This window comes from Thamnophis elegans, chromosome 5 (assembly GCF_009769535.1).
Source record: "Thamnophis elegans isolate rThaEle1 chromosome 5, rThaEle1.pri, whole genome shotgun sequence".
Lineage (NCBI taxonomy): Eukaryota > Metazoa > Chordata > Lepidosauria > Squamata > Colubridae > Thamnophis > Thamnophis elegans.
The window spans coordinates 38152757-38178031 of NC_045545.1; the positions used below are offsets into that span (position 1 = coordinate 38152757).

The window sequence follows — 25275 nt, forward strand, 5'->3', positions numbered from 1 at the left end:
TAAAATATATAGAAGCTAAAATTAGAAGTATCGCCGTGTAATATTCAGCTCTTTTGGCAATTGGGATGAAATGCAGATTTGGAAATCTTGGGAGAAGCATATACTTCAGTTTCATAACATATGAAAGGATTCTGAGCACAATTTAATTTCTAAAGAAATTAATTTCTTTCTACCCTAGCTGTCAAAGGTAGATTGTCTTCCCAGTATTAAAACAGTGGTTGAAAGAAAACGGAAATAGTTTGAAACTGATCTTTAATCGAGTTCTAACTGAGACCACTTAAGAATATTCCAATCCGTGACATTGACTGCTAAGCAGAAATTGTGCTACCTATACTGTAGGGATCATTTTTCAAGATGGTTGGTTTTAGAGGTGAGCTGAATGGTGAACTTTCTGTTGGAATGGCAGAGCAAGGGTAAGAAGCTGAATGCGCAAGCAGCGGCGGCAAGTGAGAAAGCGCACAAACACACGCAACTTCTTGAAATACCGGTTTGTATGGAGCTGAATCTGGAAGTGGAGGGTTAGAATTGTCATTGCTCTCCACAATATTCTCACTGGGCTTGTGCATGCTTTGTGGCTCTGGGATGTTATTGTGATTGCAGATGGCTGCATTTGTTCTAGGCTGGGCTTCATTAGCCCTGTGAGCCAATGCATGTTGAAAATAAGACTCTGCTTTCAATTGTTTCATCCAGACTTTTGCACGGCGCCTCTGAAGGATTTGTTTTCGCCACTGAAGGAGCAGCATACATGTGAACAGCAAGATGTAGCAAAAAGCTAGGCTTCCAAAATACACTGGCAGCAAACCTATAAATAGGTCATAAAATAAAATCCAGAAGAGAATTGTTACATATGTCATTTGAGAGTTACTATTACATTACTGTGAAACTGTTCAATAAAAAAAAAATACTGTATGTGTTTTTTTAAAAATTTGGCTAAGTACCCATGTTGTGCAATCCAATCATTGTAATTATAGTTGTAGTTTGTAAATTGGGTTTTAATCTGTTTGAACTACTGAACTTTAGTTAAGACACTAGAATTAAAACGGATCAGGCACAGCATTGTATGCACACTGTGTCTATTGCTTGCTGCTGGATCATTCACCTAGCTTTCCAGTAATAAAAAATAAACTTGCAGATGTTTAGTTCAGAAAAGACACTGGGCTACTTACCACTAGGGATAATCATCATTTACTGTAAGTTTGGATTTTATCATGCCTTTATGCAAAGAAGATGAAGCTGCTCTCTTTTCAGGAGGAAAAAACCAAATGAGTAGTTGAAATTGATTCTAATGGAAAGGAATGGAAGAGAAAGTCAGATTCCAAAGCTTACGATGAGACAATGGTCACCAGGAGACCATACTGATGGCCTAAGAATATACATTCTACTTTCACACCCAGTTGAAATATCTACTTTCCTGGAACGTAGGTGAAAGGACTTTTAAGTCAACAAAACAATACTATACAGGAAAGGATAAACTTTCTAGTAACCTTTGTCTTCCTTTTCAAGATAAGGAAATGCTTGATTGCCCATACTTCTCTTATGCAATCCAAAAAGCTATAGGCTGACTTTTCTCTGTGTGTGTGTGTGTGTGTTTTCTTTGAAAAAGACCTGTTTGTGGTACCTGCCTCCAGACTCTGGTCTATAGAAATATTAACCTCTTTAACTGGAAATTCTGGTAGTTGACTATAAGACCTCCCAAACAGGCCAAATGATTATTTTAGGTCAGGGATCCATAACCTTTTGGTGCTAAGGGCATATCTGGAATTTAGAGAACCTTTGGGAAAAAAAAAACCTGCTGGGGAGGATGTATCATTCAGAAGAAGCTAACTATCAGGACATAGGTCTATGGAGATTGTCAGTAATTCAGGTCATAGTTATCTCAAAGATGCTCCCCACACACACACACAAAAGCCAACAGGACTGATTTTTGAGGACGAAGATGAAGATGTTTGCCTCTCATCCAAGAATTTCATCAGTTGTGACTTGATGGGGATGATGCATATATCTATCCTTCTATCCTCCTAACCACCAGTCACAAATGATGAAGCTTCTTGGATGAGAAGTGAAGCGTCTTCCTCAAAAAACAATCCAGTTGCCTTTTTTGAGGGGGGGGGGAGTACCTTTGGGACATTGGGACATAACTATTTACAAAATGCCTGCTACCTGAATCACCTCATAAGATGCCTAGCTTTATTCTTTTTGTGAGTAAATGAGCATATTTCTGAACAAAGCACTTTTATATCTCTAAAAAAAAGGTTACAAGAGCCATGTGGTGCTCAGGGGCATATTTTGAAAAGAAGATGATGCTGGAAACCAGGAGTTTATTTTGCAGCATATGAGCTTCACCTGTTAAAAGAATTATTAAAGAATGTATTTTTTTTAGGCAGAGCAGAGAGTTTCTAGATGATGTGTTGAGGACCTTATATTTAGATTGTGAATTAGAAAAAAAAATTATAAGTTAATATTGCAATCCCTCTCCTCTATCCACCTGACAGAAATTTATAACCTTCTAGGAGTTCAGCTGAGAAGCAGATGGACAGGGGACATAAGAATAGCAGTACTATGCATAAATCAGGCAATCTGTGCATAAATCAGACAATCTGTTATAATCATTTATCTTTGATAATGTGCAGTGGTGGTTGCAACAGTGATCCTGTTGCAACCGGTATGATGGAACATGGCCCGGCATTCACCACATGAATGTGCGCAGCACATGCGTGCGTACTTACCACCTGTGATGCTCTGCGATGCTTCCATGATGCCTCCGTGACACTCCAGCTGCTTGGCGGAGTGTCGCGCAGGAGCTGTACATGACTAAGGTGACCAGATGTCCCGATTTTGGCAAGACAGTCACGATTTATAAGAATTTGTCCCGTGTCCTGGGGCGTTTTTAAAAAGTCCCGACTTTCTGGCTTCATGTTGAAAGCCCAGTGGATTTGCTTAAGAAATCCTAATCGGGGCAAGACAAAAGACACTCTGTCTAACCTCTCTCTCGGTCTCCGTACTTTAATTGAAGATAAAATGTAAAAGCAAGAAAACGGACCCCCCCCGCCCATTTTACTTACTTTTATAAAAAAAGATGACCCAGTACCATAGAGCTCCAGGAAATACTTGGCTAGAGAAGTAGCGAGTGTTCCTTCTTGGATTTCCCGGAGGGGAGGGGCACGGAGGTTGGAGGTCGGCTCATGTGGGAAAAATGGTGAAATATTTTTTTTTGAAAAATATTTTCCTGGGAGACTAATTTCACCATTTTAATGTGCTCAGTTCTTTGTATTAACATCTATATCATTCTGGATTGACTTGGAGTGCCTGTCTGCTGGTAAGTGAGCTGGGTTTTTTTCTTTTCTTTTTTAATGCATTTTAAAACAATATTTTATTTATTGTGCATAGGATTTTTTAAAATAGCTTTATTTTGTGTGGATTCTTTTTTTAAATTGTCTTAGACAATTTAAAAAAAGATTCTATCCAAAATACAAAATACCAGCTGCAGTTATTCACTTAAGAACTGTGGCAAGAAAGGTGGTATAGTGACCAAAGTTACAATGGCATTGAAAAAAGTGACTGATGACCATTTTCACACTTAGTGACCATTTTCACACTTAGTGACTGTTGCAGCATCCTCATGGTCACGCAATCAAAATTTTGATGTTTGGCAACATTCGTATTTATGATAGTTTCAGTGTCCTGGGGTCATGTAATTGCCTTTTGTGACCTTTTGACAAAGTCAAATGGGGAAACCAGATTCACTTATGTTACTCACTTATCAGCTGCAGTTATTCACTTAAGAACTGTGGCAAGAAATGTGGTATAGTGACCAAAGTTACAATGGCATTGAAAACAGTGACTGATGACCATTTTTCACACTTAGCGACCATTTTCACACTTAGCGACCGTTGCAGCATCCTCATGGTCACGTGATCAAAATTTTGATGTTTGGCAACAGTTACAATTTATATTTGTAAATTGTAGTTATGTTGAAATAAAAAAATATATTACAATACTATTTTTGCGTTGTATGAAAATTTTTGTTGCTCCGTATAAAATTTTTAATCAAACACCCCCCCCCCCCGGTCAAAGGTGTCCCTCTTTACCAATCTGAAAATCTGGTCACCTTATACATGACGTGCGTAGAAGCCCCAAAAAGCTCAAATACCAGTAAGGTGCGCGGGCGGGCAGCTGGGCCCTCCAGAGCACCATACTGGAACGGTGGAACTGGGTGGAACTGAAGCAATTACATGTGGCCTGAAAGATGCCCTCTGCAAGTGCTCTGGCATTTCTTGTATTTGTCAAGTATTTGTATATAATCCTACATGAACATATCAACAGGTGTACACACATACACATAGTAACAACATAATTGCTGTGTTGACTATTTATTATACTTTGGTTGGAAACATGCAGAAGAGGCCTTCATCCTGCAGTGGATAGGCAATAGCTAAGATGATGGTGATGGTGATGATGATACAAGTACTTGAGGTAGAGCAATCACTAGTCAAAAATTTCTGCACTCTATCCATCAAAGCAACTGCTATGGAAGATATCATTGGGCAACACAACAAATATGTTTGTGAGAGCAACTCCTCAAGGAAGCAAATTAAGAAGAGCAGCAACTGATGGTATATTTATCATGCTGTAACACACAACCAGAGATTTCAATTAACAGTTTTAATTAAAATGCTGTATATCTACAGTACTGTGCATATAACAAAGACTCTTGTTACTAATGCAGTTGCAACTTTTTATCATGAAAGATTGGAAAAGCAACATGATTTTATATTTCTGTTCTGGTTTCCAACAAAAAAAATTAAGTTGATAGCTATAAAAATTCCCTACTTTAAATTCTATGAGTGAAAATAAAAATATTAACTTTTGTGCAGGTAAAACTTTTTACATACTGTGCAGAGAAATATGGAAGGCCCTTGGCAAATACAAGAAGTAAAAGTTTGGATTAAATACTGGTAAAGCAAAAGGAGGAAAAAACACTTTTTTTTTGCAGGTGGGTTACCATGCCCAAAACTTTTAAACTTGAATGGGATGTACCACCAAGTGTCCAATTTGTAGTGTAACCAGTTTCTAACTGACAACTCTAGAGAACACTTTTATTATCCAAAATTGCAAACGTTTAAATATTTATGCTGCCAGGGTTGCACAATTTAAATATTTAAATAATTTTGTGGTTTTTGTTACCAGAAATATGAGTAGTTTCTCAACACAAAATTTACTACAAGGAATATTCAAGTGCCTTCTCAGATTCCAGTAGCAGACAGGATGCTGAAGTTCTCAAATTTTGCTATTCACAGGAACTGGCCTAACAGCAGTTATATTCTTTGATTATCCCTTTGACGAAATCTGATTGAAAGGCTTTTTATGTAACAAAGTTCTGAAAGAAACATAAAATAATTATGTTTCACTGACTTTGAAATTTTCTGCTTCTTCCAGAGCAGGGATCTTATCTGCCAAGATAAATATACTGTAATATATGCAATAATTGAAATGTGTGTTCATTTTCCTGGTAAGCAATGCAATTATCATAGAAAGAGTATAGCCTTATTCAGGGGTCCGCAAACTTGGCAACTTTAAAACTTGTGGAGTTCAACTCCCAGAATCCTCCAGCCAACAGATTGGAGACGCTCTCTTTAATGGGCTCGCTCTGAGTTTGTATTATCTCTAACATTTAAAATGTGGCGCCCATCGCTCTCCCCTTTCTTGCCTGGGCGGAACCTTTGCGGTGAGTGACGTAAACGGGCGGAGGGAGTTTCTCGTTGCTCGCGGCCACGGCAGAGGGGGGCAGGGGTCGGCATGGCAGCGGGGCATCTGCAGCAGTTCTGGGGGTCGGCGGGGCTCAGCCTGTCCCGCGGAGTGCTGATGAGTCGCTTCGCTGCTCTTCGGCCTCTCGGCCTTTTGGTCCCGCCGCGGCCTAGGCCGCTAGTCATCGGGATCCGCGGGCTGGCAGACGAGAGTGGTCTGGGCGAGAACCCTTTCTTCGAGAAATACCGAACTAAGATCCAAGAGCTTCGCAGGTATAAGGCAGCGCCGAGGAGCCGGGCGCCGTTATTTGTGCTTAATCCCTTTTTTGCGGGGTGGGAAGAAGTGGGGATCTGAGAGTAACCTTGAAGTGGCAGCCCTAGGAACGTCCTTTCTTTGCCCGCCTTTCCCTGCATGCCTCCCAAAGGCTTTCGAGGCATTTACACGCATTCAAGTAAACAAGTCCAGGGTCGAGCTATATATCCCGCATTCGGGTTTACAGCAAAGCTTCAGGTCAAGCCTTACTCGTGTGCATGCAAGCTCTTCTGGTTTGGGGGCTGCTATAAATACACAGTAGATTTGCTTCCACAAGTCTTCTGGTGAAGCTGGTCTCTGACGGATATTTAGAGTAAATATGTCCAGTTTCCTGTCATCCTGCCCTGCTTTTTAATAAGTTACCAAGACAAAGTATGGTAAAGAGGTCACACATTTTTGGTATATGATAAAGGAGGTCACACACTTTTGAGGCTGAGGTGTTATCTGTGTGCAGTAGTTATAAACTCTTCTAATTTTGATTCAGATCCAATCCAGATCTTTTTGAATCTCGCATGGAGCAAAAGAAAGATTTGAAAAAGCAGCCAGTGGGATTCTCAAAACAGGCAGAGTTTGTCAGATGCATGGAGGAACAGGCAAGGCTGATATCAAATATTTCATGTTTAGTGTCTAATCCAATACATATTTTATTAACCATCAGAGGAAATCAGGGTTAGAAAACACTTTTTGCTATATGGAAGAAAAAAATCCTGACTGTTGTTTCCACTGTGTGCCTGTGTATATGGTTATGCATGTATTTCAACTGTACAAAAATAGATTAAACTTTTTTTTCTGTTTTTACTAAACATTCCTTTATATTGAATAGAGGCATGTATAGTCACAGTTGGATCCTTTATCCCTTTTTTTGTTAAAGTAAGGCTTCAAAAAGGAGGCCCTCTTGCAAAGAAGACTAGTAATTAACATTTGAAATTTTAATTTGAAATTTGTTTGGACATTAAAAATAACAAAAATATTAAGATCTATCTTAATAGATCTATCTTTTGGATGCATGTTTGATATGTACATATAAACATACATACACACACACCTTTTATGTTTTCAGATTTACTCTAGTATATACAGGAAGGATGCATTGAGTTTGAGAAAATACATTAATATCAGCAGCATAATCTTTCTCTCCCCTCATTGCTTTCTGATTGAATGGAATACAGGTTATTTCAAGATTTGGGACAGCCTTATATTAAAGTGTAGAAGTATTTTCCAGAAATACCTATGTCAACCAATAGGCTTCATCTCAAAATTAACTCATGTCTTCTACTGATACAAAACTAATTTCTAATTGAAAATCAATTGTATTTTACCCAGTCCCTTGACTTTGCACTTCAACCAGTTACTATTCTGAAATCTAAGACAAAATGCTTAACTCTAGGAAGATTATAACAACTTTCATGGTGCTAATTCTAAATTAGTCTTAATATTTAATTTTAGACTGCAAAAGCAGGAGAAACTAAAGCAGGATTCACAAAAATAAGGTAAATTATATTTTAATTAAACCTATTTTTTACTCTTATTTACAGTGCCTATTTTGTGAATGGTGTATTAGATTAGGGATCTAGATCTATCTGAGGGATTTTTCATAAGATGTGTTATAGAAAATTCTGTCATTGGCATCATTTAGCTTTTGATAAGCTATCATGGATATGCTTTCTTTCATCCTGAGAACAGGGCACTGGATTTGATGTTTATTTTATATAGTAATTTGCTATTGAACCAGCATAGTAGAGTGACTAAGGTCTTGGATTTTTCATATTGGGAAATGAGAAATGTGAGAATATTCTGGATTTTACCAATAAAGAATATTTGTAGCTCAGGGTTTGAATGAGGAGTCTTTAGTGCTCTCTGAACTTGTTTTTTTCCCAGACATTTCATTACTCAAACTAGGTAACATCACCAGCACTGATGATGTTACCTAGTTTAGGTAATGAAACATTTTGCAAGAAAACAAGCAAGCAAGCTCAGAGAGCACAAAGGATCCCTCATTCCGGATGTTGCAAAAGGCAATATTTTCTACTGATCAAAGGATGCAAGGTTATATATTACTGTGGCAGAGATTTTGTAATATTTTACAATTTTGTACAGATTATATTATAGTAATATATTTATTAGTAACCTTAGAGCTATTGGTAACTATAAGATATAGAGATTTTTTCCTCTTTTTTAGTTTTTTGGAGCTGTCTTATTCCTATTTTATTTTGCTTTGTTATTTATTTATTTTAAGTTAAGTTTACATATTGTTTTACTAATTATTTATTATAAGAATGTAAAATAAAAATTTACAAATAAGTTGAATCTAGATTGGTATGGTCCCTTCCCATTCATCAATCCAATGGTTGATTTTTAGCTATTTTGAGCAATGGTTGATTTTGAGTTTGCTTTCAACCCACCTTTCCTCCAGATTGTTGTTGTTGTGGAATAAATGTATGAGACACCCAAATTCATACCACATTGAACTATCAGATAAAAGGTAAGATATAAATTCTATAAATTAGATAACTATTATTAGAAGTGGAGAAACTTTTTCCCAGTTACATTGTATGTGTCTTAGCCTACGAGGAAACAATGTTTGTTTAGTTTCTTCTTACATTGATGACTTAGAGTGCAAACTTTATGTTTTATAATTTGTTTCAGACACTTGATTCTATTCTTAATGTTGAGATGATGAAACAGAAGAGGCCTGAAGAAATAAAGCAGGTGATAAAAATGGAATCCTTAAAAGGACATTTTGTGTAACTTTTAACATTTTTAAGTTAATGAAACCTGTTCTTTGTTAACTTTTGAACAGCAAACATTTACAACATTGAAGTCCTGTGTTCAGTGCTGTTGCTCATATTTATTTGTTTGGTTGTTTAATTAATTTATATTGCCACCTATTCACACATGGAGACTCAAGGCAGCTTATACAATATAAAATCTCATTTAAAATAATAAAACTAATAAAAAGAATCAAATAAATTAATATAATAAAATCACCCCCACCCATCCTGCCCTGACGACAGCAGATCACACAAACCATTTAATGGGGTCCATCCTGCTCTGGGTTCCCCTGGCCCGCTGTTAGAATCAGGTCTTCAGCACCTTACAGAAGAGAGTTAGAGTGGGGGCCATTTTAATCTCTGGGGGAATGATGGTCCAGAGAGAGAGAGCCACCACAGAGAAGGCCCTTCTACTAACTCCCACTAGGTGTATCTCCCTAGGGGATGGGACCCGCAGCATTCCCTGCCTCCCTGCTCTGATGGATTGGGTAGATGTGACTGGCAAGAGACTGTCCATCAGATAACTTGGTCCCAAGCCATGAAGGGCTTTAAAGATGACAACCAGCACCTTGAATTATACCCAGAAGCAAATCAGTTAGCTTCCTGAATGGAGATTGTCAAGTCAGCCTCCCTCAGCAACCAAGAAAGAAACCACTTAATTCCATTTTGCAGAATTAAGAGTACTTTTACTAGTTATGAAAAGGTAACAGCTAAGCAAAGCAAGATCTGAGGCAAAAGCGCGCGTAATCATATTTGACCCAACCCCCTCCCCCTGGTAACCCCATCCCTAGTCCAATCTGCAAATCCCTCAGGTGTCATGTGAGTTCCATCTTCAAAAAACATCATCAGGTTGGTATGCAGGACAGTTGGCCTTGGCGGGCCCATTTACTGTCTCCAGCATGCGCAGTAGATGGTGAGAACAAAACTCCATTTTCACAATCTCTCCTGTACTTAAAACTTCCCTTCCCAAATATCATGCCTCCTGCTCCCCGTTTCAATGGCAGCCGAAAGCAAGTAGAGAAACAGAGGCTGACAGAGATACTTGCTCTGACAATTTAACAATACCATAATTTGTCTGTGTATGAATTGTCCTTTTATATTTAAAGTCTGTAGATTAGTCTACAGTCTTATCTAATCTTAAAGAGACATATATATGCACAGTCCCTCTTGTATGACATAGTGAAGTCCTTTGGTTGTGATAGAAACATGAATTAATATAGTCATATTAATATATTAATTTGAATTTATAAATAAATAAATATTGGGTTTTTTTTAAAGCCCAGAGCTTATTTCCATGCAGGATAATGAGGAGAAATCAATTCCCATATATTTTCCCTCGAAATCCTATTTGAAGAATATTTGGGTTCCTCTGCATGGTGAAATAAGATGATGAGGAACTTTTTAAAATATGCCCAGACCAGAGGTTTTTGTCCAAGCCAGTTCCTTAGAGTTCATCCTTACATCTTTTAGGACTGAGTAAAAATCTTCTTAGAATGAAAATCCCACTGAAATCAACTCGCAGTTATCCTACAGACCTCTTTAGCTTTGTTATATGTTTCATTTAGTAAGTTTTGGTTATTTTTCTTACTAGTTTTGACTATCTGAACCTTAAATAGAGACATGAGTGAAAAAAAACCTGGATAACTTTCCAGTTTGGCTGTTGGACTGGAAACAGCACCAGTAAAAGCCAGTAAATATTTCAATTGAGAGATCATTTTAGTAATATTGTGTGACTAAAGTTACTGCACTGAATTGAGATTCTTTTGATTTCCATTCACTGTCTTTGAAATAATTGGCACAATCCCTTTTATCCAGATATGGAAGCAGTATTTTTCTGGAGAAGACACAGTTTATGCTGTTATTCCTGTAAGTAAAACAGTAATTTTCCCCATCCCAACTTCTCTCCTGTTTAACTTAGTGGAGCCTTCAGAAATTAAATTACATATTGCTGAATGTGCTGAAACAGTTTGCAATTAATATTCAGGAGTTTGATCACTTGCTATCATTAGAAACCACCTCAAGTGGTGGATGATGGGGTGTATTTTAATATTGAGAACTATATGAGCATGTTTTCCCATTTCTTTCCAAAGGGAAAAACTTTTGATGTCATCTGGAAACGAGTTCAAAATTGTCCATCTGTAAGTATAATTTGTGTGTTTGGGAAGGTTCTTTGTGGCCAGAATCTGTCCTTTCACTATTCTCAATATAAAAATGTTATTACTGATAGTTGATGTTCCAGTTGTGATGGAATTTAGATAAGCTCCTCTTAATAGATTATAGCCCTGATAATAAGTGGGTGTTCCATCACTGTTGGTTTTTAAGAAGAGATTGGAGAGCCATTTGTCTGGAATGGTATAGGGTGCTTGAGGAGAGGTCTGGACTAGGAGCCCTCCAATGTCCCTTCCAACTCTGTTATTTTGTTTATAAAAGTACTTCAGTTCAAAAAGTGCGCAGCATACTAAATTGTTGCAAAGAACATTCTGTGGGAACATCAGGGGCAGATAAAAAGTTTCTGAGGCTTAGCAGGAAATGAGGAAATGAACATTTAAGATGTGTCATTTTCCAGAACTAGTCTAAAATGAGTGCTCATTTGTCTTCCTGAGTCTTGTGTTTTACTCAATTTGACTTGGATTTCAATAGACCAATTTTAATTCCCATCCATCTTCAATCCAGTTTCTTTATGCGCTGCCAAGGAAGGATGGGTATGAATTTTTTGTTGGACAGTGGTCAGGAACAGAACTTCATTTCACTTCTCTGATAAACATTCAGGTAGGTGGAGGGTTTTTTTCCCTAAACATTTATTTCCAGGGGCAGTCTGAGGAATTAAGAAAGGAGGAAGAATTCTCCACACACACACACCCAAAAAAATCTGTATATGTCACTGCTTTAAACCCACTCCTTAAAACAAGAATTATTTCAAGTGGGCACTGATAAAGATGTCTGGATCTTTAAGGGAAATTGAATTGTTTTTGAGCTCTCTGGTATATTTCTCTTGTGCAGGGTTTTTAAATTGCAGAAGATGAATTTTATTCAAGACTTTGGTCATTTATTTGGTCTTACTGTGAGATCCATAAAACAGACAATTCTCCAGTGCTTGATTCAAATGGGCACAGTGCTCCCAATCAATTAAGCCTTGACAGTTCTTTTTATAGTAAAATTATTTAGTGGAAGTGGATATGTTTTTTTATATATATAATTTTTTTTATTTTTATTACATAGACAACACATACACACAACAATGAAAAATCAAAAACAAAAAAGAGAAGAAAGAAAAACAAAAAAGAAAAAAAACCATCATCACATACAGCATGTCATTTGGTTACATTTATCATTCTTATACATTTATTATTTCAGTTAATAGGTTATAATTTAGTATCATTTCTTATTCCCTTACCTGTGCTAATCTATCCTAACTATATTTCCCCCCACACACAAACTTTGTATCTCTCTGTTATATATATATTTAATACACACAACAATAATAAAAAAACACACAAAATGAAAAAAAAAAAAACACAAAGGAAAAAAACATCATCACATACAGCATGCCGTTTGGTTACAGGTGTTTTAACATCCATATTCTCGAATAATATTTACCATCTCAGACTTTCATCTAGTATAACTAAATACCTCATTCTACAATATATATTCAGTTACCATTAGTATTATTTTTTCCCAGAAAATATACTTATGTTCGTTATTATCCTTGTACTTCATACTTTCAAACAGAGGTCTTATTCCTTCATTTTCAACAAAACGTCCTAAATTGTCACTACATATATATACCAATTTTCAATTATTCCCTTATTAAAATTATTTATCAGCAACAGGATATCATTATAATACATTCTTAACATTATACATTATATCACCAGTCCTCTATTAAATATACATAAATCATTATTATCCTTATCCTTTTTAAAGCAAAAAATTCTAAAATATTCAATTCATAGATATATTAATTTTTCATTGTATCATTGTTAGTTTATTTCACAGCATAGCTGTATCATCATTTAACTTCTTCAATTAAAGCATAAGTATGTCATTTTTCATTTCCAAGTTTTTTTTCCCCCCTAGCCACCGATAAAACAAGTCCCATATCTTATAAATTGCTCGTCCTCTTGTTCTCTAATTTCAAGTGTCAATTTACTCATTTCAGCACAGTCCATTATTTTTCGGATAAGTTCTTCCTGTTTTGGTATTGTTTCATTTTTCCAGTTTTTTGCAAATATGATTCTGGCTGCTGTTAACACATTTACAATCAAATATTTTAAGTCTTTATTGTAGATTTCTGGTATGATCCCCAATAAAAAGACCTCTGGTTTAAAGTCTATTTGTTTGTGTATCATTTTCTCCAACCACATGTGGATTTTAGTCCAGTATCTTTTAGCTTCAATGCAAGTCCACCACATGTAGTAATATGAACCCGGTATCTGATGACATTTCCAACACTTTTCTGATTTATTTTTGAACATTCTTGCAATTCTAGTTGGGGGTAGATGCCACCTGTAAAACATCTTATACAAGTTTTCTCTATATGCAGTAGACATTGTCATTTTATAATTTTGAGACCACAATTTCTGCCAATTCTCTAAGTCAATCCCATACCTAAAAATTTTTCCACAAGCTATCATAGTTTCTTTAACTTGTTCTTCTTGCAATTTAACCTCCAATAAATATCCATATAGTTTTTTAATTACTTTTTCATCAGTACCTGTTAAAATTTTGTCTAACTCAGTCATTTTATTGTAAAAACCTTTGGTTTTTCTATCTTCATTCTATCTAGATTGTATCTGTACATATGAATACCAGTTCATTTCTATCCCTTCTTGTTTCAACTCTTGAATAGATTTGAGTTCACCCTCTGCATTCAATAATTCAACATATCTAACTGTTTGTTCCTTTTTATATATTATTGGATATGAAAATGCTTCAATTGTTGATATCCAGACTGGAATTTTAAGTAGTGTAATCTTTTTACCTTTTCCCAGTTTGATAACAATGCCTCCCTTATATAATGTCTTCTAAAATAACCATGTGCTTTAGTTCCCTTATACCATAAGAAAGCATGCCATCCCAACAATAAATCATGACCTTCTACATTCAATAATCTAGAGTTTTTAATGATATCCACTCCTTAATCCACATCAAGTTTGTTGCTTGATAATATAGCTCCCAATCAGGTAGGCCAAATCCTCCTCTAGATCCAGCATCTTGTAGCAATTTAAGTTTTATTCTAGCTTTTTTCCCTTGCCAAATAAACTTCAAAACTATTTTATTTAAATCTTGAAAAAAATCCTTACCCAATCTGATTGGGATTGTCTGAAACAGGTATAGAATTCTAGGTAAAATATTCATTTTAATTGTAGAGATTCTTCTACAATTAAGTGCAGATTTTCCCATTTCATCAGATCAGTCGCTATTTGTTGTTTTAGGTCTAGTATAGTTGTCCTCCTTAAGAGTGCTACATCTAGGTGATAAATATATCCCCAAATATTTAACCTTACTTGTAGTTTGAATCTGCAAAGTTTCTGACAACTCTTCCTTTTGTGTTGCTGGGATATTCTTTGTCATAATCTTTGTTTTATCTTTGTTTATTTTCAAGCCTGCTACTTTTCCATATTCCTCTATTCTTTCTAGCAGTTTGGGTGCTGTTTCTAATGGATCTTCAAGGATAAAAACTAGGTCATCTGCAAACGCTTGTAGCTTATACTCTTCTCTCTTAATTTTCATTCCTCTTATTTCTTCTTCTCTGATCTTTCTGTTTAGGACCCGCTAACGTTAAGACAAAAAGTAGTGGTGATAATGGGCAACCTTGTCTCGTGCCTCTCTTTATTTCAATAGGATCTGTTAATTCTCCATTTACCATTATCTTTGCTGCTTGTTTCTGATATATCATTCGTATGGTTTGAGTAAATTTCTTACCAAAATTCATCTGCTCTAGTTGTAAAACATAAATTGCCAATTCACATTGTCAAAAGCCTTCTGCGCATTGAGAAACATCAATGCCATTTGTTTTTTGGGGTGGGCCTCATAATATTCCAAGTGTTCAAAATCAGTCTCATGCTGTCTTTAATTTGTCTTTCAGGTAAGAAGCCATTTTGATCTGAGTGGATGAAGCCATTTAAATATTTTTTAAGTCTCTCAGCTAGTATAGATGCAAATAGTTTATAATCTGAATTTAATAAGGAAATTGGTCTATAATTCTTAATTTGTGTTAGATCGGTCTCTTCCTTAGGTAGTAATGTATATACGCTTCTGACCATGACTTCGGTGTTTTGCTCTCAAACATCAGTTCATTCATGACTTGTAGGAGTGGAAGGGTCAATGTTTCTTCAAATGTTCTGTAAAATTCCACAGGTAGTCCATCTGGTCCTGGGGCTTTCCCATTGTTTTGTTTTTTAAGTGCATCTGTTAGCTCCATCATTGTTATTTTGCTTTCTAACATTGTTCTAATTTCATCTGGTATCTGGGGGGGATTAGCATCTTGTAAGTACTTTTTGACTCATCCCTCCTCCACCTTCTCTTGTTCATAGAGCTTAGCATAGTAGTCTTGTATAATACTTTTTTTCTCAATATTTCCATACTGAATTTGTCCTTGTTTATCTCTTAATTGGAATATTTTCTTTGTTTCTCTCTCTTTTTTCAGCTTGTATGCCAACCACCTGCCTGGTTTATTCACATTTTCAAAGTAATTCTGTTTAGCACCTCTAATTTTTTGTGCCAGTTCTTCCTTTTCTAGTAGGTCCATTTTATGTTTAATTATGTCCATTTTTATTTTGACATCTTTTTTTGTGGCGCTCTCTGTAGTTCTCTTTCAACTATTTTATAATCATTATCTAAAGCTTTATGCATTTGTCTTTTCTTTAAGTTTCTCTTCCTTGTGTAGTCTATTATCGAACCTCTAATAACAGCCTTCATTGTGTCCCAAAGATTCTGCAATGATGTATCTTCTTCCCTATTTTCTTTAAAGAAAAGGACTAGCTCTTTTTCCATTTTTGTACAAAATCTTTTTCTTTCAATATAGTATTATTTAATGTCCATCTAGATCTTGCCCTTTGGCCTTTCCATTTAATTGAAACTGGATTGTGGTCCGCCCAGGTACTTGCTCCAATCTCAATTTCTTTATATCAACTCTGCTGAGGCCCATATCATATCTATTCTAGAAAATGATGAGTGTCTATTTGAGTAAAAGTGTATTGTTCTTTTTTAGCATTTCTTTCTCTCCATATATCTTTTAGATTTACTTCATCTATCATCCTAAAGAAGGATTTCGGCAGAAGCTTTCTATTTAATTTTTTTGTTTTGTGTGTTTTATAGTCCATATTTTGATTCACAATGCCGTTAAAGACTCCATCATACAAATATCAACATAGTCTAAGTCAATTTTTTTAATGTAATTTTTTATAGAGTGGATATGTTAAGCACCCCCAGACACTGAACCTATGCAAGTCAAAATTAGCTGATTAGGTGGTGATTATGTCTGGACAATTAATAAGCCAGGATACGAGCAGACTTTTTGCAGGACACATCACAGTAGCAAATAAATTAAATCTTCACTTTACTATAGCACCTGGAATTAATGATTCTAGCGTACTAAACTATGGTTCGAAGCCTGTTAATAATTATTGCTTGTTTGAGAGGTAACATGGAAACTTTATAGCATAGAAGCTTGATTGCTCTTGCCTCAAAACAAAAGCAGATCCTTGTTAAAGTAACATGTTTGTCTGGACTCTTCCAGTGTGGAGGTAACTTTGAGCTTAAGTTGAATAAGGTTTCCCCGAGCAACCATGGTCTCTAGATCAGTCTTTTTCAACCAATTGCTTAGACTAGTCAATGAACATGCTATATGAGAAGTAAGAGAGCTGTAATTGAACTTTGTGCTTGGAATGACATCTTAATCTAGCCAAAAAATCAAAATGTACAGTACTGTGCAAAAGTTTTAAGCAGGTGTGGAAAAAATGCTGTAAACAAAGAATGCTTTCAGAAATATAAATAATGATTGTTTATTTCTGTCAATTTCAAAATGCAAAGTGAGCGAACAAAAGAAAAATCTAAATCAAATCAATATTTGGTGTGATCACCCTTTGCTTTCAAACCAGCATCCATTCTCATAGGTACACTTGCACACAGTTTTTGAAGGAAGTCGGCTGGTAGGTTATTCCAAACATCGTGGAGAACTAACCACAGATCTTCTGTGGATGTAGGCTTTCTCACATCCTTCTGTCTCTTCACGTAATCCCAGACACACTCAATGATGTTGAGTTCAGGGCTCTGTGGAAGCCATGCCATGATTTCCAGTACTACTTGTTCTTCTTTACTCTGAAGATAGTTCTTAATGACTTGGCTATATGTTTGGAGTTGTTCTCCTGCTGAAAGAAAAAATTTGGGGCCAATCATACGCCTCCCTGATGGTATTGCATGATGGATAAGTATCTGCCTGTATTTCTCAGCATTGAGAACACCATTAATCCTGACCAAATATCCAACTCCATTTGCAGAAATGCAGCCCCAACGTTTAACGAACTTCACCATGTTTCACTGTTGCCTGCAGATACTCATTATTGTACTGCTCTCCAGCCCTTCGACGAACACACTGCCTTCTGCTACAGCCAAATATTTCAAATTTTGACTCATCAGTCCAGAGCACTTGCTGCCATTTTTCTTCACCCCAGTCCTATGTTTTCATGCATACTTTAGTCGCTTGGCCTTGTTCTCACATCGGAGGTATGGCTTTTGGGCTGCAACTCTTCCACTTCTGGCCAGACTTCTCCGCACAGTAGATGGTATACCTGGGTCCCACTGATTTCTGCCAGTTCTGAGCTGATGGCACTGCTGGACATCTTCCGATTTCTAAGGGCAATAAGCTTGATGTGTCTTTCATCTGCTGCACTGTTTCCTTGGCCAACCACTGCATCTACAATCCTGCTTTGAAATCTTTGTCTGGGAGAGACCTTGTTGATACAGTATAACTACCTTGTGTCTTGTTGCTGTGCTCAATCTTGCCATGACATGAAACTGTCTTTCACAACCTCACCTTGGTAGCAGAGTTTGGCTGTTCCTCACCCAGTTTTAAGCCTCGTACACAGCTGTTTCTGTTTCAGTTCATGACTGGGTTTCAACCTACGTTGACATTGATGATCATTAGCACCTGTTTGGTATAGTTGGTTGATCATGACTATAATCCTACAAAATCCCTGACTTTGTGCAAGTGTACCTATGAGAATGGATGCTGGTTTGATGGCAAAAGGTAGTAACCAAATATTGATTTGATTTAGATTTTTCTTTTGTTAGTTCACTGCATTTTGAAACTTGACAAAAATAAACAATCATTATTTATATTTCTGAAAGCATTATTTGTTTACAGCATTTTTTCACACCTGCCTAAAACCTTTGCACAGTACTGTACATACCATATTTTTCGGAGTATAAGACACTCTGAAGTAGCATTTGGGGATGAAAACAAGAAAAAAAAATCTGCCTCCCAGCAATTTGCTCCTGCAGCAAACAACCCATTTCAGTTTCAGCACAGTCTGATTAACACAAGCAGCTGATTATCGGGCCTCCCGACAATCAGCTGTTTCAGGCTGCAGGAATTGCCATAGCCTATTGCCCCCGTTTTCGGCCTCCGCACACTCCATTTTCGCCATTCCAGGTGGTTGGGGATCGGATATGGGCAGAAAATGAGGCACGTGGAGGCCAAAATGGGATGCAAAGCCTGAAAATGGAGCTATGGAGGTGGCAATAGTAATCCCTGCAGCCTGAAAGAGCTGATGGTCAGGACTCCGATCCACCGACAATCAGCTTTTGTGCTAATCAGGCTGAAGCTGAAACTGAAAAGGCTGTTCGCTGCAAGGATGCAAATTACAAAGAGTAGGGGTAGGAGGGGCTACATTTGATGTATAAGATGCACCCAAATTTCACTCTTTTTCTAGGGGGGGAGGGAGGTGCATCACTCATTTCTGTTTTTCTGTTGACTTCCTAGTATTAGAGTATTGGAAGGTTTTAGATACACCTATATACAAACATTTCTGTGCATATACCAAACATGAAACATCAAAGAAGGAAAGAATTCTGAATAGAAATGCTCAATAGTACAGTATTTTCTTCTTATATCTTGTAGTTGCCTGTGAATCTTTCTCCTGATTGGAGTCTTAAAATGATTTGGTTATTAAATGCTTGTTGAATACCGCTATCTTTATATAATAGTGAACGTTGTATTGCTGCAGGCTCAAAGTGATGCTTCTCCCAGCCAGATGATTTGTATCATTATCCTGAACTTCAAAAGGAAAAAGGAATTGTACTGATGACTGCAGAAATGGATTCTAAATTCTTGGTAAGTGAAACTTAGCAATGAACAGGTTTTCATGACAAAAAGACAGTTCCTTGGTTATTAAAACATATAGCATACAACAAATAGCATAAAAGTGGAATTCTGGTATCATTTTGTCAGTCTTGCTTATTGAAAGCACAGAATGGATGAGCAATTCTAAGTAACAGACAATATTTTTATACATATTCCACCCTCATGTTGATACCAATAGAAGAGGACTTCCAGATGGCCAGCTAACAGTTTACAAACAAATATGTAAACTTGTGAATGGTTCGGTAATAGCTTGCAGAGTTAATCTGGACTACAATAGGACTGGCCCATTTTTTTTTCATTCCTGTTGCCCCCCCCCCCTTCTCTCTCTCCCTCCCTCTCCCTCTCTCTTCCCCCTCTCTTTTTGTCTGACTAGTATTGTGATAGTTGAAGCTGTACTGTTGCTGTTACACATTTGTGTTCTACTTCAAAGACAAGACAATTGGACAATATTCAGGACTGGCTTAGAAATGCCCCAGAATTCATAAAAGAGCCACTGACCTCATCATCGGAATGTTCTTTTCTCTTTCATAATCAGTTCTTAATGATTTGAAATGCCTCCAAATACTAAAACACTGTGCCACTTTTATAGCAGCTTCGTCATGTCTGTTACTATATAATTGTCCTGGCATTAGAGCACAGTAGTAAAATGAAATTAAATTTCTGGTACAAGGTGTAAAACTTTAACGCTCCTTGCTTTTCCATTGATGAAGCCCCATAATTCTTCTAACAACATACATTGTTTTCACAGAATGTACAGGAAGCCCAGTGCCTTGCCAGCCAGGTTCAGCTTTTCTATGCCACAGACCGTCAAGAGACCTATTGGTTGGTGGAAACATTTAACCATCAGCCAAATGAATTTAAATATATGTCTGTAATAAGTGAGCTTGAACAGAACAGAATTGGGCAAGAGCTGAGGCCTCAGGAAGATGTGCCCTCACCAACCGCTTGAGAGGTGTAGCGGCTTTAACCAAAGACCACCGGCGTGGCAAGACATACCACCAGAGTTGCTGTTTTTTCTCCAGAAAGTGTCATTAGAAACGATGCCCTTGGGACTCAGTTGGGAAAGAATCAGTTATAAAGGGAACTACTCAATACTGTGACAATGTAGAGGCCCTTGTCCATTTTATATCTGAATGCTAGAAGAATGGATAAGCATTTATGAACACTATATGAATCATTTGAAATTTCCTCCTCCCAGTTGCACACGGCTTATTGGGTTTTAGCGTTTTTGAAGTTTCCATATGTCTGTTGTTCAGCAAAAAATGAAACTGAAAAAAAAGAAGAACCAAGAGGGCCTTTTCACAATGGGTATGAAATTCCCTGGACTTAATTAAAAAGTATTTTACTGTGAGTGACATGCTATCATTTTCAGCCTGCATGAGAAGAAGTTCCCACCTCTTGAAGCAGAAATTCAGAACAAGACCAAAGCCCAACATGTCTAAAAATGTATCAGCTAAAAATGTGAGGTAATTTGGAAAAAAAAATGTAATGGAGTGAGATTGATTTGAAATGAAAGACTGTTGAGTATTTATAACTGTTAATCTCTGTAATTCTAAGCAGTGGGATAATATTGGGATAACGAAGTTGTGGGAGAAAAACATATTGAGACCTTTAATTGCAAAAAATGGGAATTCTCCATATTTTTTTCATCTTAGAAATTACCCAACATATGCCAAAACTGGATCTAACATCACCTTTGCTCTCATTCATGAAATAGAGTGTACTTTCTATTGCTTTACTTTCTCTGACTTTTCCTGCTTTTGTAATGAATCACTTCACTGATAATGGGAGCAAGAAAAAAGGCACATATCGGAATAGGAGCCAGATGGACTCCTTTTCTTGGGCTTGCTTCAAAATTAAATATTGGTAAAGGAACACTGCCAAATATTTATTTAAATAAGATGGGAAAGCATTTGGAGATTCTGAGAATATTTCCTAAAGATTTCCCTGTGTTTTAATTATGTAGTCCAGCTTATGTTCACCTATTGAACAATACATGCTGTCAAGAAAATCCCAAATTAATTTCTCAGGCGAATTGTTCAGAACATGTTATGTGATTCTCATTCTCTAAAAACCAAAGCATTGTAAAGACATAAATGAAAATTAACACATGCATTGATTAATTTATGAAATCTATATTTTTGCTTTGGAATTAAAACAGTATTCTGCAGACAGATGATGTATTTTTTCCTTTGTGTTCAACTGGCATCTTGTTTGTAAATTTCCATCAGTTCAGTATACACTTTCAGTACTTAGATTACAAGACTTGAAATATCTTACGTGCAGACAGACATAGAAGTCAAATCTCACGGTCCTATGGATTCTGTATAATGTCTACATAAGACATCAGGCCGTTCTCATTCAGAATTATAGACACATGGAACAGAATGTGTTTCTATTTCTTTCCTGGTTTTAATTTTATTGGAGGAGAGAGCAGATCAGGACTTGTGAGGACTAGTAATAAAATTTATGTTTTAGATACACTCTTTTCCCTTGAGGTTGATTTACTTATCATAGCAGCAGTGAACTGAAGTGCTTCAGAGACAGAGGCATCAGTGTTGGCGATAGTTTAGGAGTCAACAGCTATTCACAAACAGTTGTATTCCGTAAATTTCATGACAGAAGCATCAGTGGAACAGCATGCTTTCAGAAGTTGTGTATGCTCCACCACTGGAGGTTTTAAGAAGAGATTGGATATCCCTTTGTCTGGAATGGTACAGGATCTTCTGCTAGAGCAGGTGTTGGATTAGAAAACCTCCAAGTCTCTTCCAACTCTGTTCTTCTGTTAAATAATTTTTAATACAGTAAATATAAGCATTATTAAATATTAATAAATCTTAAATTTAAAGCAGGCTTAATATAATTTGTAGAAACTCATCAGTGACTTCCGCTTTGATTTCCACCTTTAAATATCACCATATTCAGGATATTAAAAGTTCTTTGAATGTGCTGATTAGGATTCAGTCAACTTTAGATTCAATCCTACATAGCTCAACTAAAAATTAGCTTGCGTTCATGACTGATTTGAAAAAGATCATGCTCTCTGCCACTATTGTAATAGTATTTTCAGCATTTCTACGAATATTCTCTGTCTCTTAATACCTTCAAAGGTGAGATGAGTGATGATCAATGAAATTCTGGTGTTAGAATTTTCAAGAAGTTCATCCCAGTCTGACCCTCTTCTGTGCCAGTTGAAAATTCCTATATAAATCTTATGGTACTCACTTTGTCTTAGTAGTTTGCGCTCTTAATTTGAAGTATAAATACAAAATATAAGCTTCTTTTGAGAAGTCTGTCCAGTGAAGGAGCAAAGTACTAACTAAAATGAGAAATAAAATGCCTTTTCTTCTTGTTAACTAGTTACTCTAGTCATAAATTCTTAAAAATGCAAGTAGCTAGGATTAGATGGCTTGCTCTTTGATTAATATCTAAAATTATTTAAAGCACTATATGAATAAGTAGCTTAGCACGATATTTATCCTAATCAATGTCAAAATACATTCCTGAGGGACAAAACATTAGAAAATAAGGGATGGGATCCCTTATGTTTGGTTGCATACTGATTTAGCTGCATCACAACTTGTTCATAATGTCCGTCTTTCACAATAGCAGTTCTTAGTTAAAGAATGAATTCATCTTAAGCACTTGTTCAGCTCCTGCTAGGTTGCACAGATACTGTCTGCGCTACTGGACGAAAATGCAGTACTGCAAAGGCATATCATAGAAGCAGCCACTAGAGGACAGTCTTGCCCATACCATCTCATATTTTATTCTATTGCTGTTGATTTTACTCTGAAAATGTACAAGTGACAACACTGTAATGAAAAGAGACAGATGCAGTGAAAGATACAGCATGTAGGGTTTTTTTTCCCCCAAGACCCTCAAAAATAGAGCCACAAGAAACACTTTGGGGAAGTTAATGCCTTTTGTCAAAGTGATATTTTTGCTGTTTTCAGAGTTTTGCTTCCACCATGTGGAATACACACATCGCACGGCAGGAGAATGAACTTAAAACTGTGGGGATGATCCATTATGTAATCAGTTTATACAGTATCATCATCTTTCTCCCATAAGATGAATAATTTCTCCCATTTTTGATACAATGGTGTAGTTACAGCCTTTCCATAATTCTTGCAGCTGTCCCTATAAAAACATATCTTCAGTTTGCCCAAGTTGGGAAGTTAAACTAGCTTTTTTCTTCTTTGGGACATGACAATTACAGGAAAGAAAGAAAGACTGAATGGGGTTTGGTTAGCAACAGAAGAGCAGGAGTCAGAAATGAGACTCTAAATAAAGACAATAAATTCAGACTTGCCCATTTAATCCTTTGGGAGCAAGAAATTGTATTCTACAAACACCAATAAGTATACACTTGTTCTACTGACTTAACAATGGCTTTGTGATACAATGGTTTCATTGTGATATTGCACTAAACAACAACAGTAAATTTTGCTTAAGAAATTTCCCTTTTCAGAAAAAAAAGAGTCAAAATTGTTCTCATTCATTTGGCATGAGTACACTGTTGTCATTTCTCCCAAGTCCTTTAGTTACCTTTTCTATTGCATTTAGAAAATAGATATTTATTACAATATTGATTCTACAGGCTACTTGGGACAAGATATACTTATTATATGAAGTTAATTAGCTGCCTGTTTCTATTATACTTTATTTAAACAAGCAAAACGTAATAATTGGAGAGAATCCAGTGAGGTGGTGGGTGGTTTTTTCTTTTTCTTTTTCTTTTTATAATAAATGTTTTTTAATTTTAATTTAAACAGGTACAGCATCTTTCTTTACATCTGTAGAAAATGTGTCAATCAATTACAGATAAGTTTTGGTACATCTCCTCCACAGTCAACCAACATAACTCATATTAACTCAAGCATTATTATATATCCATTTTCATTTAACTGTAATTATTATTTAGAAATATTAATAAAAGTAATAATCTTGAACAATACCTGCCCACACCAGTGGGAAAAGAAAAAATCAAAAAAAGGGCAAATAAAAATTAAAATAAAAATTAAATAAAAAATAAAAATATACAAAAACAAAGACAAAAACGACAAGAGACAAGGCAGGAAAACAAAACAAAACACAGGTGTCTATTATAAAAAAAAAGAAGTATATCAACTGGTTACAACATGCTTGGTGCTTCTCTTCCATTAACTCATATTAATTCAAATATCTTAACTCGGATATTTACCATATCAACATCATTATACCTCAGTTTTAATTACCGATGGTTATTTAAACATCCTTCATCCTTAGCTACGCCAAAGAATTAATCCATAACACATGCTGACAATTCATTACTTATTTGTAAAATCCTCTTATTATCATCAAATCCTCATGTCCTATTTTAGCTGGACATCCATAATATTAATTATATCATATATCATAACATTTTCCCAGTATTTATTAACATTTGATTGTATGTATTTTATTTAGTTTTTTAATAGTGATAATTATTGTAGTTAATACTCTTTATGTATAATCTAAAATGTTTTCTCATATCCAATTGTTAGTTATCATATCACTCCACATTATATACATTACTATCAATATCAATTATTATTCAACTATATCTGTTACAAAAAAAAGCAATTAGTTTAGCTAGTTTTCAATTGTATTCTTCAATCTATCAGCCAGTTCCAAATTATATATATTACTATCCATATCAGTCATTATTCAGCTATATCTATTACACATTAAGGTAATCAGATTTAGCTAATTTTAAATTGCGTTCTTCCATCTGTCAGCCAGCGTCTCTCCAGTAGCAAAATCTTCTCAAACCAATTGCCACGCGTTGGATAAATTTACTAAATGTTTTCATAAGCAAATCCAGACAAAGATATTTTCGCACCTTTGGACTCTGAATGTCAGTGATGAAATAATAATGTTGTCCCGGGCTTGTAAATTTTCCAAATTAACTTTAATTCTCAAGGGTGGATTTTCCATTCCTCCTGCACTCTGTCTCTTTAAATGAGTCTTCTTTATAGCTCCCCCCCTCCTTTCTTCCTCTGAGATAGACCAGACACCATTTCTCACATTTTCCATTTGTATTTCAGGAACATTTAA

General features: G+C 36.0%; 2 protein-coding genes across 2 annotated transcripts; one reads left to right on the top strand and one right to left on the bottom strand.

The window, feature by feature from the left end:
- Nucleotides 1-242: 242 nt before the first annotated feature.
- Nucleotides 243-1185, bottom strand: TEX38 (testis expressed 38). The gene is made up of 2 exons (XM_032217512.1): nucleotides 1167-1185; nucleotides 243-802 (listed from the first exon to the last, which is right to left on the bottom strand). Exons 1-2 carry the CDS (start codon nucleotides 1183-1185, stop codon nucleotides 309-311), a joined length of 513 nt encoding a protein of 170 aa, XP_032073403.1. The 3' UTR covers nucleotides 243-308.
- Nucleotides 1186-5733: 4548 nt separating this feature from the next.
- Nucleotides 5734-21368, top strand: ATPAF1 (ATP synthase mitochondrial F1 complex assembly factor 1; the record flags this gene model as incomplete). Its single annotated transcript, XM_032217860.1, is given in 10 exon segments — nucleotides 5734-6017; nucleotides 6542-6682; nucleotides 7529-7547; nucleotides 8704-8766; nucleotides 10644-10694; nucleotides 10919-10966; nucleotides 11502-11597; nucleotides 19058-19085; nucleotides 19088-19164; nucleotides 19943-21368. Coding segments are annotated over 10 exon segments (1008 nt in total), but the record flags the coding sequence as incomplete, so codon positions are not given.
- Between the last annotated feature and the right edge of the window lie 3907 nt (nucleotides 21369-25275).